This window comes from Eulemur rufifrons, chromosome 17 (genome assembly GCF_041146395.1).
Source record: "Eulemur rufifrons isolate Redbay chromosome 17, OSU_ERuf_1, whole genome shotgun sequence".
Taxonomy (NCBI): Eukaryota; Metazoa; Chordata; class Mammalia; order Primates; family Lemuridae; genus Eulemur; species Eulemur rufifrons.
In genome coordinates, this window is record NC_090999.1 from 49736124 (window position 1) to 49756865 (window position 20742).

At 41.2% G+C, this 20742-nt stretch overlaps 1 protein-coding gene across 1 annotated transcript in view; it reads left to right on the forward strand.

Moving 5' to 3' along the window:
• Positions 1–20742, forward strand: part of SV2C (synaptic vesicle glycoprotein 2C) — a 150357-nt gene that overhangs the window by 51091 nt on the left and 78524 nt on the right. The window contains exon 3 of the mRNA XM_069492574.1: positions 8190–8341. Within this exon, the coding sequence (XP_069348675.1) occupies positions 8190–8341 (152 nt within the window). The remainder of the gene's footprint in view (positions 1–8189; positions 8342–20742) is intronic.

A 20742-nucleotide genomic window follows, 5' to 3' on the forward strand; every position in this document is an offset into this window, starting at 1 on the left:
TTCTTTTTGCAGATGGAAGATTGGCAGTGGAGTCAGTATTGACTCAGCTATGACTCAAGTTGGAATGAAGTCCCTTCTAACTTGCAACTCTGTAAATAAGTAAACTGCACATTCTGAATGCAAGGTGTAGATGTCTTCAAGTTGGTTTTATTGCAAATGCCACAGGTTTCCAGTTGCTCTATCTTATTTCATTGCCGAAGCATCATTAGCAGTACTGTTTCTGCATATAAAGGGGACTGGAAGGAGATCTTGTTTTAGGCTGGGTTAATGATTTTGTTGTCTCTAAATGTGCTTTCCTCTTAATTCACCACACCAAGTCATGAATACATCTTCTTAGAAACATAAATATGTCTAGCTGTCGTATTGTGTGGACATTAAATATTTATTCAGAACAAAGAATGATTTTTCTGCTTAGAGTCAACAGTGTTTTGTAGGAATGAGGAATAGAACATCACCAATTAGTCATCTGTCTCTCACTTTCCTAAATGAATCTCACACCAAGAAACAGACACTTTCCTCCCCTCTTTTGTTACAGAAAATTAGAAAGATGGGAAATGGAGTTGGCCTCATTGATTTATTTTCATTTGCCCCAGAATTAAATTATTTGTATCCAGTCACTGTTAATTATGGGAATTATAATTCTTTGGCTCCCAGGCAATATCAGAGTTGGGAGCTTCTCATTGAGGGCCTGGCACTGCTAAGCATGAAGGTCAGTAGAAAAATATATCCACCAAAGAAATTAAAATGTAATTTCAATGTGTCTGTATATTGTAAGTGAAAGAATAGTCATTTCTCCTGCTGTGAATGGAGCCTAACAAATGCATGCTTCACAGCTATTTGCAGTATTCATTCACTAACTATATTAAGTTATAGTAAGAATACCTTTGGCTCTGTAAAAATGATCACCATTAACTGAATTCTTCAAAGTGCTTTGTATGTAGCATCTTGTTAATTTTCATAATTGTTTTTGAATAATTAGGTATGCAAAAATATTATGCCTCTTTTTTTTTTTTTTTTTTTTTTTTTTTTTTGAGACAGAGTCTCACCCTGTTGCCCAGGCTAGAGTGAGTGCCGTGGCATCAGCCTAGCTCACAGCAACCTCAAACTCCTGAGCTCAAGCGATCCTCCTGCCTCAGCCTCCTGAGTAGCTGGGACTATAGGCATGTGCCACCATGCCCGGCTAAGTTTTTCTATATATATTTTTAGATATCCATATAATTTCTTTCTATTTTTAGTAGAGACGGGGTCTTGCTGTTGCTCAAGCTGGTCTCGAACTCCTGAGCTCAAAACAATCCACCCGCCTCGGCCTCCCAGAGTGCTAGGATTACAGGCGTGAGCCACCGCGCCCGGCCAACCTCTTTTTTTAAATTAGGAAATTGAGACACAGATAAATTACTTTCAGATGTTCAATAGACCTCTAGGTCTTCTGATTTTTAGTCTGATTCTGAACTATAAAGTTTTCTCTTCAAAGTAGTTTTTCTTAAGATCCTCATAATGATCATTGCCATCTTTATTCATGGCACCTTTTAGGTGCTGTGAGGATGCATTCTTCCAAATCTCTTGATGGCTAGATAATTTTTTTCAAGACAACATTATAATCCTGGTCTAGGAGTGCACTATTTCCCTCAGTGGCACCGTATATGCTGCCGTGGATGTGTAGACTGCCACAGGTTTGGGGACTTAGGGCACCAATCAGGTTGCAAACAAGGGCTGGGGGAGTGGAACTGAAGCTGTTTTCTTAGCAATGCACTGTTTTTACCCAAATCACATATTTACAGATCAGTATTTTTTTAAATAACCAAGTTTTCTACCAATTATTCTATTAATAGTTTACATAATATTGAGAAAATAACAACTTCCCATATTAATATTTAAATGGTGGCGTTGGAGATTGGAGGACTAAAGCTACCTAAAGCATCCATCCTTTAGCCACCGGGCATAGGAGTTTCCCGTTCTTGATTTGACGATGGGCTCACTTACCACTTCTCCTAACTCTTTCCATTTTGATTACTGATAACAAACACATGCTTTCCAATCAGTACAGCAACCTTATTTTCTGTGCCAATCCAGCCTATTCAGAGACTGTTAGGTCTGTGCTCTTTCATTTAAGCCTCTGAACAACCTCCCCAGGGCCTGTGATTCTATTTACTTTCATAAAGCAGAAGACACTGAAAGGTCCATCTTTGGGGCTGCTGCTTTAATTCCTTATTTCTGGGTCCCGTTGAAAATGGAATGGATTGGTTCTGAAGTGCTATGCAATTTGCCTGGCAATTCAGTGTCTGCCTTTTTGTTGATTCTGAGTAAGGATTAAAAGGATATTTTTCATGCAAATTATTTGTAATTGTGATTCCCAGCATAGACCAGGCCATTCACTGTTCTTTTTATAAGCTTGTAATACTTGTCTTACTAAAAGCTGCTAGAGTCAGCTCTTGGTGGACTCAGCCCTCTCTGCTTATTATCTGTATTGAACACGTGACTTTACAATGATTATTCAACTTTCTCCTTACTCGTGTTCTTGCATAATGCCCCATTTTCCAATGGAAATGGGAAATGGCAGATTGAGGTAAAGGACTGCTTGACAATCACATGGTGAAGTAAGTTAGAATGAAATGAATCTTTGTTACGTGCTCACTGGAGAATTAAAGCAGAACAGAATTACACAGTGGAATCCCTAGTAAGGACAAGAAGTTGTCAGACATTCCATAATTTCTCCCCTAAAATGTCATTCTCCGAGTCATTTTAAGTACAATTACTCCTTTTATCTATAACCTCCCTCTTTCATTGCAGAAACCTGAACCCCTCTCCGTCTTTGAATGGCCAGCATAAATCAGTATGATGAGTGTATTAGTCCACTTGCTCTGCTATAAAGAAAATGCCTGAGGCTGGGTAATTTATAAAGAAAAGTGGTTTATTTGGCTCACTGTTCTGCAAGCTGTACAAGAGGCATGGCACCAGGATCTGCTTCTGGGGAGGGTTTCAGGGAGATTCCAGTCAAAGTGGAAGGCGAGGGAGGAGCAGGTGTGTCACGTGGTGGGAGAAGGAACAAAGAGCGGAGGAGGTACCAGGCTCCTTTAAACAACCAACTCTCCAGCGAACTAATTAAAGGGAGAACTCACTCATTATCATGGGAAGGGCACTAAGCCATCCATGAGGGATGGGCCCCCTGCCCCACCGTGACCCAAACACCTCCCACCAGGCCCCACATTCACTGGGGATCAAATTTCCACATGCCATTTGGGGGGGGGGGGAAACATCCACACCGTATCAGTGAGGTACAGGGACAAATCATCCACAAGCGGGTTGCCATCTGAACTGGAGCAATGCGAGGCGTGGCTGGGAGATTTGCGGGAGTTAGGACAGTGAGGCTTCCCAGTTTCTCAGTGAGGTTTGTGCAGACAGCAGTACTTGGCCCCTAATCATACTGCTGAGCTAAACTGATACAACTTCTATGCCTCACACTTCCCGACAGAGGGTAGATTTTGTCTATAAAGATAACACATTCTTTGCCTTACATATCAATCTAGTTTGCCTTAGATTATTGAGGGAAACAAATAAATATGTTTCATGATATTCACGAGATGGCTAGGGCTGAGTCACGTGCAGACCTATGAGGTATTGTGTATGTGCGTCACATGCGGACGTACACTTGCGGGGGTGCCCTAATTTATTCTAGGAATGTGTTTAATACAGAATATTTTAGTTTCTTTATAGTTCTATAATGAAAGTTGCAAAAACCTAAAATTAATATTAACTTAGGGAATAACCCTAACATTGAAATTCGAAATATCAACATTCTATTTCATTTATGTAAATTCAATTATTTTGAATCTGACTAATCTACCAATATAGAGTGTGGATTTCAATTATTATTCCTTCTGTACCTCCTATTACTAAGGAGAATTAAGATTTGACTTTTTTAATAGCTAATGAAATAGACTTAATATCCAATACTGGGAAAAGTTATTTATAAACCACTCGGATCTCATTGCTTCATTTATGTAAACATTCCATCAAAAATGAACTTAAGATAATGAACTTGATCAGATTTCAACAGTCACTGATCATTATATAATGAACAATAAGCTGTCCACGTCATCTGGATTTAAGGCTGTGTTACCCTTGAGGTAATGTAAAAAATAATGTTGTGCCTTATGTTATAGATTTTTATATGAAACCAATTATATTTTCTACATTAAGTCACCATTGCAAGAGTTTCTCAACGTTAGCACTACTAATATTTTGGGCTAGATAATTCGTTTTTGTGAGGAGCTGTCCTGTCCATTGTAGGATGTTTAGCAGCATCCCTGGCCTCTACCCGCCAGATGCCAGTTGTACCCCCTGAGTTACGACAACTAAAAATGCTCCAGACATTGCCAGGGGGTGGAGCTGGGGCACAAAATCAGCTCTGTTTAAGATCTACTGATACACAGGATTTGAGGGCTGCCATTTAAATATTTTTTATCTCTTCATGTATTCTCAGAAATTATATCTTAGTGAAACAAACAAAACAACAAATATTGAGAATAGTAATGGGAAACTGCTTTTTTAATTTATAAGATTTGAGGGCTGGGGAGTGGCAGCTTTTTCTTATCTTCAAGAGTTATCATAGGAACCAAATTATTGTGAGAGACATGAAAGCTCTTGGCTTATCTCTTGTCTAAATATTTTTTTATAATTACAGCATCTGCAACATTTTTCCGAAAGGCACACAGTTGTCATAGACACTCCTGGAGTGCCCAATGGGATTGCCCAGTGTCCTCTGACCAGTTCCAAGTAAACTCTCCCCATGACAAGAACCATCAGGGCATCTGGTCAAGGAGTGAACATAGCAACTAAGGCAGAGAGTCACTCAGGAACTCTTTGGGGGCTCCACTGCTATCAAAACTTCCAGTCCAGCACCCTCAACTTCTTTTATGGTCATATTGACCCAGGAAGTAAGGTGCATGTTTCTATTCATTAGAGATGTTTAAGTCATCAGAACAGATTACTCCAAGAGATGTGAGGTGCCAACTCCAACACTGGAGAGTCTGTGAAATTCAGTTCTTTTGAGTAAACACTTAGTGCATTGCATGTCCACTGGACCAGGTAATGGGATTCAAATATGAATATAGTCCCCACCTGCAAGGAGCTGATGGGGTGTGAAACACCAGTAATAGTAATAGTTTTTTTTCTCTGCTTAAAGGATGTCATAGTAAGATGAGGAGTAATGTTTTCACCCAAATAGATGGTCAGCCCACAAGAAGAAATGTGAATGCTTGGGTTGTTTTACAGACCTCTGAGTCTAAAGAACTTTGCAAGGATTTAAATAGAATCCTTCACCAATTCTGCAGACTCACTTATTCCTTAGTATTAGAGCTCTTTGCTGTCTGCTTTATTGATACAAACAGATATTGAGAGACATCCATGCAAAAATAACCACCTTAAAAAGAGGCAGTGAATTAAAATCAGCTGGATGGCTTATAAACCCCTAAAAGTTGGTATTTTCTCATGCAACAACGATTTGTTTAAAACTAACAGACAAGTCTAAAGTCTTCCACTGGAAACTGTAGCCACGCTAGAGTACATATATCTTGGCTCAGAGGGACTGGCAAATCGTGACATACAGTCTTGCCTTCACAAAATGTGAGTTTTAGCTATTACATACAGAATATTCTCAATCCTGATGAAACTTTAGTTAGGATGTGAAAAGTCAGTAAAAACTAGGACTCTTTTTATGCATTGAAAAGTGAAGTAGGGAACTGGGATTTCATGGTGCAGAGGGTCAAATTTTTCACATCAAATGAAAAAGAAGGAATAGCATTAAATGATTTATGACACAGACATCTATTTCCCACTAAAAATTGTGTGTTATATGAAACCATTTAAAATCTGCTTAAAATATTGTTGAATTTTTAAATTCAACTATTAATAGCTATCCATGGTATGAGCTCCTCAAGAAACTAGGTACAAGAACTGTGTGAGTCTAACATGGTCTGCTCCAGAGCCAGCTCTGAGCACCCACCACGTGCATTTGTTTCTTGTTTGAGGGTTTGGTTGATGGACATGGACCTGGTTGGTTACCTTGTGTGATGGTGCTAAATCACCACATGCTGCATTTGAAGACAGGTGGAATCATAGCTTTAGGACTTTTCGGTAGAACCACTGCTATCATAGCCCAGAAAAGCAGATATAGATGCTTTAAGTTTGTGAATTTTAAACTCTTTGAACAGCAACTCCCACTAAGAAACACACTGTGATCCATTGTACATTACATATATGTATATTACACATTATAAATATGTTTATAACACAAAAATTTCATGAAATGATGCTTATCCTTATTACTTGTGTTACACTTAAATATTTTCACCACTATCTCATTTTTTTTAAATGCTGTTTACAGCTACTAAATTTATTTTGCAACCCACAGATTGAAAAACACTAGCCAAAGTGGTCTACCCGTATCCACTGATAGATAACTATAGCATCACTTCAGTCAGGGGCAAACATATGAAGTGGTGCCATATTTTAATATACCAGTTGATGCAGAATGACATTGTAAATCCTGTGGTTTATTTGGTACATCCAGTTTGCTGCAAAAATGGCCTTTCCCTAAATTGCATTTGTTAAGGCCACTGCCAATACTTCCTTATCACATCAAAGGCTCTAAGAAAATCAGTTATTGCCAAATGGATAAACACAGTTTTCCTTGACGTCAAATCTGCATGAAATGTCAATAGTCATTTACCTTACAGAAATCTGAACATAAATGAATCAGCACATACTTCTTAACTACTAGATTAGGTGTCATCTCGACAACCTACTTACGTTGCACAACTTTTTAAAACATATTTGTTTTAAGAATTCAAGTATTGTTTGCAGTGATAGTAATATTTTTTCATACTACTTTACTTTTTGAGGCAGTGGGTCCTAAAACTTTAGGGTCAAGACCTATTTGAAATTCTGGTGAAATCTATGACCCATCTTCCTAGAATGAACAAAATTTTGATTCCATCGACCCTTGTTTGAGAACCCTTAACCAGAGTACAGGTCACTGTCATCTCCCCAGAGTTCAGTCAGCAGCTCTGATAACCAGCTCCTACTGGAAGGAGGCATTGCACTCTGTTCTGTTGGTATCTAAACCACTAGCTCCTTATTTGGTTCTACCAGTGTCCCTTTCGCATGTACTCTTCTTTTTTTTCTTTCTTTCTTTCTTTTCTTTCTTTTTTTTTTTTCTCTTTTTTTTTTCTTTCTTTTCTTTTTCTTTCTTTCTTTCTTTTTTTTTTTTGAGACAGAGTCTCACTCTGTTGCCTGAGCTAGAGTGCCGTGGCATCAGCCTAGCTCACAGCAACCTCAAACTCCTGGGCTTAAGCGATCCTCCTGCCTCAGCCTCCCGAGTAGCTGGAACTACAGGCATGCGCCACCTTGCCCGGCTAATTTTTTTTTATATATATATTTTTTTAGTTGTCCGATTAATTTCTTTCTATTTTGTTAGTAAAGACAGGGTCTTGCTCTTGCTCAGGCTGGTCTCAAACTCCTGAACTCAAATGATCTTTCCGCTTCGGCCTCCCAGAGTGCTAGGATTACAGGCGTGAGCCACCACACCCAGCCTTCACATGTGCTCTTTCAGAAATAATATCTACTGGACTGGGACCAGAGCTGATCTAGGAAGTGACCCCACTGGTCCTATGTTTGTCAACACATCAGCCTTATTGGGTGCAAGACCAGCTGCTGTGGGGTAGCAGTGAGCAAGACTAGATCACGAGAGGTGTTTGAAGCTGTTTCCAAATCCCTACATCATGTGCAGAACATAGTAGGGCATCTCTTTTTAAAAATGAGTTAATTAAAATTTTCACTAAATTATACCAAATTATTGCGATTTTTGATAAACACCATGTAGAACATTCAACACTGAACAGAAAACCCATCTGAATCTCAAACTAAGCTCTACAAACCACATGAGAAGGGCACCACTGTCACCTTTTGGTAATGTAGCTTAATTGCAGGTTCAAGTTTTTGGAGGGATAATAAACCTCTATTAAACATGAAGACTGTAATTTTAGTTATGAAGTGATAGGAACTATACCTTCCTTGATATTCCAGGGTAGGGAGAGAGCATGGGTTGTCAGGGCTTGCTTTGGTTCTGCCCTTTGCATCTCGCATTAGCTGTCCAGGCCCCAATTTCATGTCTTCTCTGTACCTCTTGGCAGGATCGGAGGAGCCATCCCCACCGTGTTCTCCTACTTTGCCGAGGTGCTGGCCCGGGAGAAGCGGGGGGAGCATCTGAGCTGGCTCTGCATGTTCTGGATGATCGGCGGCATCTACGCCTCTGCCATGGCCTGGGCCATCATCCCGCACTACGGTAAGAGGCCGGCCGGGCACCAGCCGGGTGGGCACTTGGTTTTGCTTCAGCCTCCATTCCCATCTCTTTCCTCTCTTCCAAGTGCTGGTTTGAGAACAACACTGTCGTCCTCATGTTTCTCTCTTTCATGGTGACCATTTTTCCCCCCTGTACAGAGATCTGTATAAAGTCGGACTGTTTACATGAATATAATAGGGGAACAAAACTATTTTTATCTACTGCACTCTCACAACACTTCTGGTCACCGAAATGTGTAGAGGTGTTTTTCCCCACCAACTAGTTGTCTAATAGCTGGGTGTCCTGCAACTTAACTCCATTCTGACACTTATATTACCTGGGGTTACAGTCAGATCCCCCAGACGAACAGCTCAGTCCCACCAGACTGCCCCCCACTTCAGATGCCAACTGCACACCCAGGCCTCTAGAACTTCTAACAGACCAGCTATAAATTGGGGGTTCCCATGACTCCCCTCCTCAGGTTTGATCATTTGCTAGAATGGCTCACAGAACTCAGGGAAACACTTAACTTACATTTACCAGTTTGTTATAAAGGACATTACAAAGGATACAGCAGATGAAGAGATACACAGGACAGATATGTGGGAGGGGTGAGGAGCTTCCATGACTTCCCAAGGCTCACTACCCATCAAGCATCTCCACATGTGTTCAGCAACCCAAAAGCTCTTCAAACCCCATAGTTCAGGGATTTTTATAGAGGACACTACAAAAATCCCATAGGCATGCTCAATTATTAACTCAATCTCCAGCCCCTTTCCCCTCCCAGAGGATGGGGAGTGGGGCTGGAAGCTCCAAGCTTATGATCATGGCTTGGTCTTTCTGGTGACCAGCTCCCATCTGGGAACCCAGCAAGAGTCACCTCATTAGAACAAAAGATGTTCCTATCACTGAGGAAATCCCAAGGGATTAGGAACTCTGTAAAAGGAACCAGGGATGAAGACCAACATATACGTTTCTCAATATAAGTCACAATATCATAGTATATTATTGCATTTTGCTGTTTTTAAAGCCATGATTTTCATTTGTTTCTTGTGTGCTATTAATTCTGGAGCCTCCCCCAACCCTGCAGTCTAAGTGGAGGTGAGAGGACACACAGATCACCATCAGCATATAAAGCAGCATGGCTTATACTTGTTCTTGGGACTGTCATACATGTCAGACAGGTGCCTTTATTCATCCCCCTGCTCTAGCCAAAGCTCAGCCTGGCATCAGCCCCACCTCTTCCGGTGCTCAGAACTGGGATGGGAGCAGGAAAAATCCTGTCTTCTCATGGACCATGGATGTGCAAAACTTCAGAGGTGACTCTACCTGTCCACACTTCCCAGATCCCCTTCCCAGTTTCTCCTAAGCACTTACTGTTTCTGCCACCCCAGAGTTCTTACTGGTTTCATGTTTCTGGGCAATATCCTCCTCCTCAGAAGCCAGAAGCTCCATGTGGCTTTGCCCACAAAGAGTGAAATGCAGGGAAAGGTCCATAGAATCCAGGAATCCAATTCAATATACAAGGAGAGGAGAGGGAAGTGTTCTGGTTACGTGCCTGTGTGTGTGTGTGTGTGTGTGTGTGTGTGTGTATGCAAGCAGGCTAAAGTTTGCAAAATAGGAATACTGTATAAATTAAAACCACATATGACCTCAAAAACTCTCTGCTCCATCTGAAATCTAATCAATCTAAAAAATTAGATTTCAAAAACTCACTTTTGCTCCTTTTTTGATTTTTGTGCTTTTGTTTTAGAACAGAGCAATTTTTCATTATAAAGCATAGTTCTGTTAGGAAACAACCTGAGTAAATTTGACTCATTGCTAAAATCAGACAGAGACTTTCGTATTCAGATACATCATAATTTGTTTTACCATACTGACTGGTGATGACTCACTCTTTCTTTTGATAAACCTAAAAAGTTACATGAAAACCAAAATTGTATTTAACAAGAAGAACAAGAACAAGACATAAGGAATTGGTTACTTGGCCTGAAGAGAAGTTTTCTTTGCTGAACATTTGAGTTGAGTTTGGGCTGCCAAGCTCAAGTAATGGGTTTCTCATCTTTAGACTCTTTGGTCACTTCTGGGCCACAGAGATACCTTCGTACAGGCAGGTCCACATACCCACCATGAGGCTCGTCTTCTGTCACCATCTGAGGAATTAAAGGAGATTTTTCTCCTTTGTCTGGGACCTGAGGACCTCAGCCACCCTCAGAACCTTCCTCTGTACAACAGCGTCTAACTTATGCTCCACCCAGCTCGTGGTTCCAGTGGAAAAGCCACTCAGGGATTGCTTTGAACTATGTTTAAGGAAGCGAAAAGGAAGTGCAGAGCTTAGGCAGAGTCCGGCTTGGCCCATCTTTACTCCTGGAGCCACCGCTGGTCCCGGTCCATCCACAGGCAGTCTCTGTGTGATTTATTAATAAAACAAAGGGCCCCAGGTACGTCCAGGTGGACGCACTGGCCCTCTCTGCCAGGTACTCGTGCAGCACTCGGCAACTCTACATGACAGCTGGATTACTTATTTTTTCTCTCTCTCGTTTTTCTTTCTTTCTTGAATTTTTGGATTATTTCTTGGCCCGCCTGCAGGCCAGTCTTGTTCTCTGTTCAGCCTCTGCTGACAACATAGCTTTGTGGCTCCCTGGGTTCATTGCGGCACCCTTCCTGGTCCTCTCTTCCCGTCACAGTGCTCAGAACTCTGCCTGGTGGCCTTCTTAAGCTCATAACTCAGACTGCCTTCTGCAGTCTGCGTGTGTCCACCAAGCCCGGGCATGATTGTTTTTATTTTTGTTTTTTTCTCACTGGGGATTTGGTTCCTCACACTCTGCCCTTCACACATCCCTGCCCTTGAACTGTGGTTGGCTCCACATTTTTTCCTCTTGTCTTGCCAGCGGTCAGTCAATGCTCACCCACAAGGAACGAGCACGATCTCCACCTTTATTTTTCCAAAGTACATATAACATAATTCTTGTTTGTAGCGAGAAGGGGTAACTAATTCTTCTATAACTGGAATGAGGGAAGACTGGGAATCATAAACAATGCATGAAAAGTTACAAAAACAATCACAACACAACAGAATTAAATGTCTGAAGCCAACATCAACTTTTATGTTGACAGTACCTTGAGAAATAATGACCCGGTTAGGAAATCGGTAACATAAAATATTAAAACCTTATGCCCTTGCTTCATTGAAGGCTTTCCATGGCTGAAAGTGTGGCAAAAACAACAAATTATTTCAATCAATCCTGTCTGCAGATTAAAATGAACAGAGGAGGTCTGTCAAAATGCCCTTGCTGTTATATTTTTACAACTTGAAGAGTTTTAATTTTTTTTTTAAAGTTTAACTTTAAAAATCCTATGCTGAGGCTTCTGGAGTAATGATGATGCTCTCTATATATATCTTGATCATTAAGCTGGTGCTTAAAGTTTGTACATGTTACTATATGGATGTTATACTTTTTCATAAACACTTTTTAATAAATTTACCACTTTCTCCACACTCTGAAAATACCGATGCTTTGGTGCTACCCAGATCAATCAAATCAGATTCTCTGAGCTGGGGACTCAGCATCAAGAGGTTTTTTTTTTTTTTTTTCCAGCTTCATTGAGATATGATGGATGAATAAAAATTGCATATGCTTAATGAGTACAACTTGATGTTTTGATGTAGGGATACATTGTGAAATGACCACAATCAAGCTAATTAACATATCCATCCATCACCTCGCATTGTTATTTTTTGTGTGTGTTTGAGAAATGAAAACACTTAAGATCTACTCTCCTAGCAAATTTCAAGCATTCAAGACAGTTCAGTATTGTAAACTGTAGTCACCGTACTATATATTAGATCTCCAGAACTTATCACCTTGTAACTGAAAGTTTGTACCCTTTGACCATCAGCTCCCCATTTTCCCATCCCCCAGCCCCTGATGGCCACTTTTCTACTCTCTGTTTCTATGAGTTTGACTTTTTTAGATTCTACATGTAAGTGAGATCATACAGTATTTGTCTTCAGCTTTTCTCACATAGCATGATATCCTCCAGGTTCATCTGTGTTGTTGCAAATGGCAAGATTTCCTTTATTAAGGCTGAAGAATATTCCATTGTGTGTGTGTGTGTACACACAATTTTAGAGTTTTATAGATGTTACAGATTCAGGTCTTACATTTAAGTCTTTAATACATTTTGAGTTGATTTTTGTGTATGATACAAGAGAAGGTTCCAATTTCATTCTTTTGCATATAGATATCCAGTTTTCCCAGCAAGCACTATGTATCGAAGAAACTGTTCTTTCCCCATTGTGTGTTCTTGGTGCCTTCGTCAAAGATCATATATGTGTGGATTTATTTCTCGGCTCTCTGTTCTGTTCCACTGGTCTATGTATCTGTGCTTATGTCAGTACCATACTATTTCAATTACGATAGCTTTGTAATATAATTTAAGATCAGTGTGCTGTGTCCAGCTTTATTCTTCTTGCTCAAGATTGCTTTAGCTATTTGGGGTCTGTCATGGTTCCACATGGATTTTAGGATTGTTTTTCTACTTCTGTAAAATGACATTGGAATTTTAGTAGGGACTGCATTGAATCTATAGATCACTTTGGGTAGTATCAGCGATATTAATTCTTCCAATCTATGAAAACAGAATATCTTTCCATTTGTTTGTGTCACCTTCATTTCTTTTATCAGTGTTTCACAGTTCTCAGTGCACAGATCTTTTACTTCCTTGCTTAAATTTATTCTTAAGTATTTTATCCTTTTTGATGCCTTTGTAAATGGGATTATTTTAATAATTTCTTTTTCAAATAGCTCATTATTAGTGTATAGAAATGTGACTGATTTTTGTTTGTTGATTTTGTATCCTGTAACTTTACTGAATTCGTTTATCTGTTCTATCATTTTTTTTTTTTTGTGGAGTCTTTAGGCTCACGTACGGAAGGGGCTCTTCCTTGTTTCTGGGTGTCGCTTTTCTGTATTTGTGGCAGAGCTGTCAGTGCTCAAAGCCTGAGCCTGACACCATGAGACTTGAATTCTGGCTCCAGACAAGGCTTTGATGCAAAGTCGACCTTGAGTGGGTTGCTAAGGATTCTGGAAGGAAATCTAGAGGGATTCTTATGAAGTCAGCCGTGACACTGGGAAGGGCGTTTAATTGCTCCAAGGGCCTGTGAGTTAGACATGGGCTGTGGCCAAGAGCTGCTGATCGACAGTGGGGTCAACCTGGCCCGCTGCAATCTAAGTTTTGTATGTGCCTCGGACAGTGATGGTGCGTCCCTTCGCATCACTGCTCTTAGGGTTGAAGAGCATTTCCCCAGGGACAGACAGTTGCCAACAGCTGAAGGTTCCCAACATAAATGCTCCTCTCCCACCTCTGACAAAGCCTTAGGAGGCTGTGGTTACACCCGCACCTGACCTGCCCACCACCTCCATTCAGGAATTCTGGGCTGCCTGTTTCTCCCCCTGTGGCAAAGAGCAGTTGGCTAGAGCAAGGGAGGAGGAAGAACAGCAAACCCAGAAGGAAATGCCCTTGCCTCAAAAATCAGGTGCCTGCACCTGCAGAAACAGGGTATTTAGAAGATGTGGCTCTTCCCGACTCATTCCCACACCCCTTCTCCAGCCTAGGCTCTCAGACCTACAGCGGGAATTGGCCACGGTTCACAAAAGAACAAGCAGTATATTCAAGAACATCAAGTTCAGGTGTAAAGGTTCTCTTTCAGCCTTCCTCCCCTTCCTCCCTCTCCCAAAGCTCTCTCATAATCAGGACACATCAGCATGTAATGGAAGCCCCATTACCTTGGGGAAAATAGGAACCGGAGCTGAATCAGAGGCACTTTCCTTCTTGGCTAAGAGCTTTCATTTAGGCCCAGGCTTTGGAGTTGCTGCCAGACTGCGACACTGTCCGCTCCATTAAACCCTCTGTCATCATGTTCTCTTTTAGATTCGCGTGCACACCAGATGAGGTGTTCTCTCTTGCTGCGCGCATTACAGTGTGTAGCAAGGACATTCAATTAGCTAAGTGCTAGGGTTCTCCTTTTAGCGTGAAATGCCTCAGCTCTGAAAGCCCACAGAGCACTGGGCTGTACCCGGCACATAGAACAGCCCCAAGGCCTCTGTCTGGCCCCCTGCAGACAGCACAGGGCCAAGCTGGGAGCACCCATAAAGCCCACTCCATCCCCACCCCTCCAGCCACGATGAGATGTCTGGGCTGAAAAATGCACATATTGCCAAGTTTGTCCAAATGCCCAGAATGTCCCTACTTCCTTTGATTACAAGACGTATGAGGCTAATACACCCCTTCTCCGTGATGGTGAAACTGGGGTGGAGAGGAGGGGAGCGGTGATAGCTGTGTGGCCAAGGAAGGGAGCAGGAAGGGATTCCCAATTCCTCACCCAGACAGGTATTCAACGAGAAGGAAGACAGTATCCTTCTTGTCCCCGAGAAGGAAAGCACTGGGCCAGGAGAAAGAGGTGTGAAGTGAGAGGCATTTTGAGTCTCAGCCCCACTGCCTCTGTGAGCCCTGTCAAGCTTTTCTGTCTCGCCTGGCGCACTCTCCTAGTCAGCACCGTGGTGAGGATTCAGCGTAATAATCACGGTAGGACACCCAGTGCGTCCGACACGGGATGCCTGGACTGTCAGAGCAGCCTGAGTGTGAGCTCGGAAGCCACAGGAAAAGAGGGAGAAGGTGCTAAAAAGCATAAACGTAGCCTAGAGGTTGAGAAGATCAGAAGTCAGAGGAAAGAAAAGAGTCAGAAAAAAGTTAAGATAATGAAGGAGAATCAAGGAAAACATAATTCTATAGAGCCTTGACTACCTGGGACCCAATGAATCAACTCTTCCATCCATTTGTTTGTTGGATACATTAATATTCAAAGGGCACATTCTATATAAAGTCCTATTTTCAAGGCCGTGGTGCCTCCTTCCCCAGGTGGAAATAGCAAGAGTCCGACAACCCTAACCTGCCGGCGTATATACCATGGATCCTGCAGCTTCTGTGGGCAGCAGCAGAGGCACGTGCTCTCATTGGCAAGGGCTCCAAGGCCCTGGAGTCAGGCCATAGGCAGAGTGGTTAACAGCAAGGGCTTAGATGTGAGGCCCTGGTTCACAGCCACCTCTCTAGCTTAGCTGCTCTCTAGCTTAGTCACCTCTGTGAAAATTACCTAGGCTCTCTGGTCCTCACTTTCCTCATCTATAAAGTAAACATACTACTAACATTGTTACCTAGTAGGATTGCTGTATTATTAAACGACTGCGTACAAAAAGTGGTTACTTTGCACAAATGTTCATTAAGTGTAGTCACAGGTTTTCACTTTTGTGGCTGAGCTGGGGTTGGGGAGGAAGATTTCAAAAGAGGAAGATTAAAAAAAATTTCCTTACCTTTTCCTAACCATGTTTTTTCAACCATTCATCTATCATTTGAAGTTGTGAAGATGAATAAAAGGTACAGGAGCAGAACTTGTGACGCATGCCAAAATGTTCTGTGCCCACTACTCCAGGCTGTCAGGGGAGGCCTAAAATGATAGCTGGAGTCCCCCGCAGCAGGACAGCCAGGACAGGCAGGTGCCAGGTGGCCCTGAGCCCTACCGTTTTTGCTTTGTCATATTTCACTGAATGTCACAGCCCTGAAGATTTTATGCTCAAGGGTCACAGCGAGACATTACAAGGGAAATCAGTTTGGTACATTGATGTATACCAGCATAGTTTCTTAATTTGATCAGTGCTATCTTTCATCTCAACGATATGATCCTTGGCTTCAAATTTCCTTCACTCTGGTTCGCTTTTCCTTATACAGTAATAAGATACATCAGTCAAACAAACAGTGATAATAAAGTCTTTAAGAGCTTAAGAAAAATGCATATGAGATAAAAATGCATTATCATGGTTTAAGCCTGGCCATTTCTTTGAGTGGGTCAGTTTCACTGTTCATGGTCCCATAAGCGAGTGACTTTGAAAAGTCTCATGGGCCAAAGGAGAGCCACAAGCCAGCTCTCCACGCCCCTAGCCATCCTCATCCTCTTTATTTAATAGGGGTAATAAAAAGTTTGTGGGGAAGACGTAGCTATCAGCTGGCTGCAGACAGTCCCCGCAGACCCGAAAGACATCTCTTTACTTTCTTGAGGGACCAAGAGTTCTGCACAGATCTGGGAAGCACTTTTCCACATTCTCACTCTGACCTTTGCGGTTTGTATAGTGAACTCAGCGGAGCGGCCTCCCCTGTTGTGAATTAAGCCAGTTATCATGGGGTCGGGGTCTTAACTCTTCCAGGCAAGCTCTCCAGAAAGGGAAGGGCAGTCAGTCGTTTGTTGAGAGCCTCCTGTGTCCCGGGCATCGCACCAGGCATGTTATCTCATACACACGATCTTAAAATGGGGAAAGAGCTTTAAAAACATGGCAATTTCCTGCTGTTGTGCTGATGTGAAGAACCGTGTGCTCCTTTGCCGATAACACTGCAGATTGCGCTGCAGAGCTGGGGCTGTGGCCACGGAGCCATCCGTCCGTCCGTCGGGTAGTCAGGTGAAGCCTACAGACCTCTTTCCAGAATAACGTTTTTATATACAGAAAGCAAACTAAATGGGATTATAAATGAAACCAATTGTTTCAAAACACAGTTATCAACATGTATTAGCATGTTAAGTAACGACATCTAGTGACGGGGCTAGTAGCTACCACGATTTTGAAGTAGATATGAGCCTAGAAGCTGGAAATCAACTAATGCTTTCTTTTGAATCCTAGGAAACCACTGGACCCTAGATTCTCTCCAGAATCCTACATTCCATTTCTTTACTTGAGTTAAAATTAGAATTTAATGAATATAAAGAAAAAAATCATATTAGTGAGGCATAAACAAGATCCAAGTTGGTTTTATATCACATAAAAGAAGTGTGAGTGGTGGGGTAGCTCAGTGGTCACCATCGAAGGCCCTAATTCCTTGTACCTCACTGCTCCTCCGTTCTTAGCACATTCCAGCTGGTAGGTCTACAGTCTAGGCTGCACGAAAGAGGAAGGAGGTATAAGAATATGTCTGTACTCCTATAAAGAATCTTCCTGGAGGTCCCACACAAATCCACCTTAATCTCATTGGCCAGAATTTCAACACAAAGCGCGCCTTGGAAATGTGTAGTAGCCCTCCACTCCAGCAGCAAGAGAATGCAAATCGGGGTAGAGAGGAGGTGAGGAAACAACTGTCCGTCTCTGCTGCACCATTTCATTCTTCCTCTGGAAACTCTTTTAGGAACGTTGCTGCATTTCATAGTTTAAGCATGGCCCTTCTGAGTTAGGCAGTTTTTGGATGCCAGTAACAGAAGGGCATTCTGGCTAACTTAACCAGAACAAGAATTTATGGGAAGGCCATCGGGTAGCTCACAAAATGGCCGGGAAGGCTGGAGAACCAGGCTCAGAATACAGCAGGCGCCAAGGGACTCATTCCTTAGATGGCCAACATGGCCCGTCAGCAAACTCAAAATTTCAGCACTCAGACCCAAAGAAAACACTTACAGCTTAAGAAAAAGGAGACCATATTACACAACTTCAATTTCTAGTGCACCAAGGAACTTTTTTTTTCCTTTTATGTTTTTAATATATTAGAAAGCAACTAGTACAAATGTTGTGGTATTAAAAAGGATCCGTATTTTTCAAGGAATGAATTTTTACAAAGTCTGCAATGAAAGGGAAACAGTATTTTGATACATAAAAGTTTCCTTAAACAAGAATTTAAAATTTTAAAATCAGACAATATTAAGACTAAATTCTTTCAAAGGTTCAAACACAAAAGCAACCTGTACAATTTCCATAAAATGTGTTCTTGTACACATGGTGGGCACTTCGAAAATGTTAAAATTTTTCAAGTTTGAATGACAGAGGCAGCACTTACAGGCTTCGTGAATCTTTTTTCCAAAAAAGTATACTTTCAGTGAAACATTTTATCATTTAATTTGACCATACATTGATATTTTTGTTCTTCCTGAAAAGGAGGAGTTACACTAACATTGTATTTTCAATGTAAAAATATACAGATAGAGATATTTAACTTCCTGAATGACTTCAGTCATACAAACATGACTTAATGAACAAATTCTAAAATTTTAGAATGAAACAGTATGTGTAGATTTATACTTTTATGTTCACCTAGGGTAAAACTCAAGAGAATGTTACAGAATTTATACTTAAATTCTCTAAGAAGTTAGGCAACATGATTTATCCCTAAACTTTACCAATAAGTTTTCTCAAATGTCAGTAAAATGAATCACTGAAAAGTTCTATTTTCTTATTAACAAAATACCAATAGCCATTTCAGACTGTCAACTTGGATGTTTTCTATGACATGCACCAAAATCTGACTCACTAATAAATAATTTCTTCAATACAAAAAGATAACAAATAATTAAAATCTTTGCTTTATCATACAACCAATCTCTATAATTCACCCTTTCTTAAAATATCTAAAATCATGCAGAATTGTGGCACTTTGTTTTGCATAAAATGCTTTCCTCTTCATAAAACCCTGAGGTGAAAGGTTATTAATATAATAAAACTGGAACCACAATTCTTCTCATTTCTGTATTAAATTTTAACTAGGTTTTAAAAAATTTATAAAGAAATGTGACAACTTCTAAAGCTGCTCTGTACAGTTTTTCAACAAAATTATTTCCAGATCAACTGAGTGAGTCAAAGGGCCTAAAATGGCCCTTAAAAAATGTCTTTTTAACACTTGTTAGTGCTGAGATGAATGCCACTTTCCATCTCTACTACTGTCTCTTCTGTCATCATAGCCATGGCTCCAGCCATTGTGGGCAAGACCCTATCTCAAAAACAAAGAAAGAAAGAAAGAAAATTAGTTTAAAAAAATTAATAGCAATACCAAATGCTGGTGAGGTTGCAAAGAAACTGCATCTCTCCTGCACTGCTGGTGGAAACAAAAAATAGTGGAATCACCCTGGAAAGTGGTTTGGCAGTTTCTTAAAAAACTAAATATATACCTGACGTATAAGTCAGTAATTGCACTCCTGAGTATTTATCCCAGAGAAATGAAAACTTACGTCCACACGAAAACTTGTACCCGACTGTCCATACAACTTTATTTGTAACAGCCCCAAACTGGAAACAACCAAAATATCCTATGGAATAATGGCATAGAATGCTACTCAGCAATAAAAAGAAACAAACGATGGAAACAACAGCTTAGGTCTCACTATGTGGCTCAGTCTGGTTTCAAACCCCTGGCCTCAAGCAGTCCTGCTGCCTCAGCCTCCCAAAGTGCTGGGATTGCAGGTATGAGCCACCGCACCCAGCCTAAATTTAACTCTTGAGGTTTCCTTCACTGGGTGAAGGATATATGGGAGCTATCTGCCCTGTCTTTGCAATTTTATGTAAGTCTACAATTAACTCAAAATAAAAAGTAGAAAACAAATGAGTAATACCTTTTAAGAAGGAATTTTTATCTATTGTTTATTTATTTATTTTGTAGAGATGAAGTCTCCCTATGTTGCCCAGGGTAGGCTCAAGCGATCCTCCTGCCTCCGCCTCCCAGAGGGCTGGGATTACAAGCATGAGCCACTGCACCTGGCCTAAAAAGTAATTTTTACATATATCATCTTATTTATTCTAATAATAGTGAAAGAAAACCCAACAGTGTTATTCCTGTTTTTTGAATGGAGACCCTGTTGCACAGAAAGTTAGTGATTTCCCAAAGTGACATAGAAAATGAAAGATTAGACTTTAGAAGCAATCTTTCGATCCTCATTTTTTCAAAATGTTCTCTAGACATGACAAAGCTAGGAAACTTCCCCAAAGAGCAACACAGACTTGGAATGTTGTCTGGAACCATTTTAACCATCTCTGTAGTGTGCATATGTGGCCCAGATGGCCACGCCCCTTATCTGTCCGGGTGATGCTCCCATTGCCCCTTTCCAAGCATTCTGAGACCTAAGCCTCCATCATTTGCCATAAGAGAAACCAATTGCATGCAAAATTCTTTGTTACTTAAAAAATTATCTTGCTGAAGATTTCATAAGAGACAGAAGAGGTTTTCACATCACACACTCTATAACCCACATCTGGTCAATCCTCGTTTGACACTTGTGTTTCCCTCGAGGGTCGCCTCACATCTTCTCTCTCTTCCTCCCCACACAGCTTGTGAGTTAACTGGCTCCCCTCTCCTTCCCCCAGGAATCTGACTGCACTACCCACCCCACTCTTCCGATTATGCAGAGAAGTCAAGCTCTGCCCAGCTTCTGGCTCCAAGCTTGCATCCCCCCCACCTGTGTTAGTCTGCTGGGGCTGACCACCCTGGGCAACAAAGTGCCATAACTGAGTGGCTTAAACAACAGAAATCTGTTTCTCACAGTTCTGGAGGCTGGAAGCCTAAGATCAAGATGCCAACTGAGTTGGTTTCTGGACACCTTCTTGCAGTGT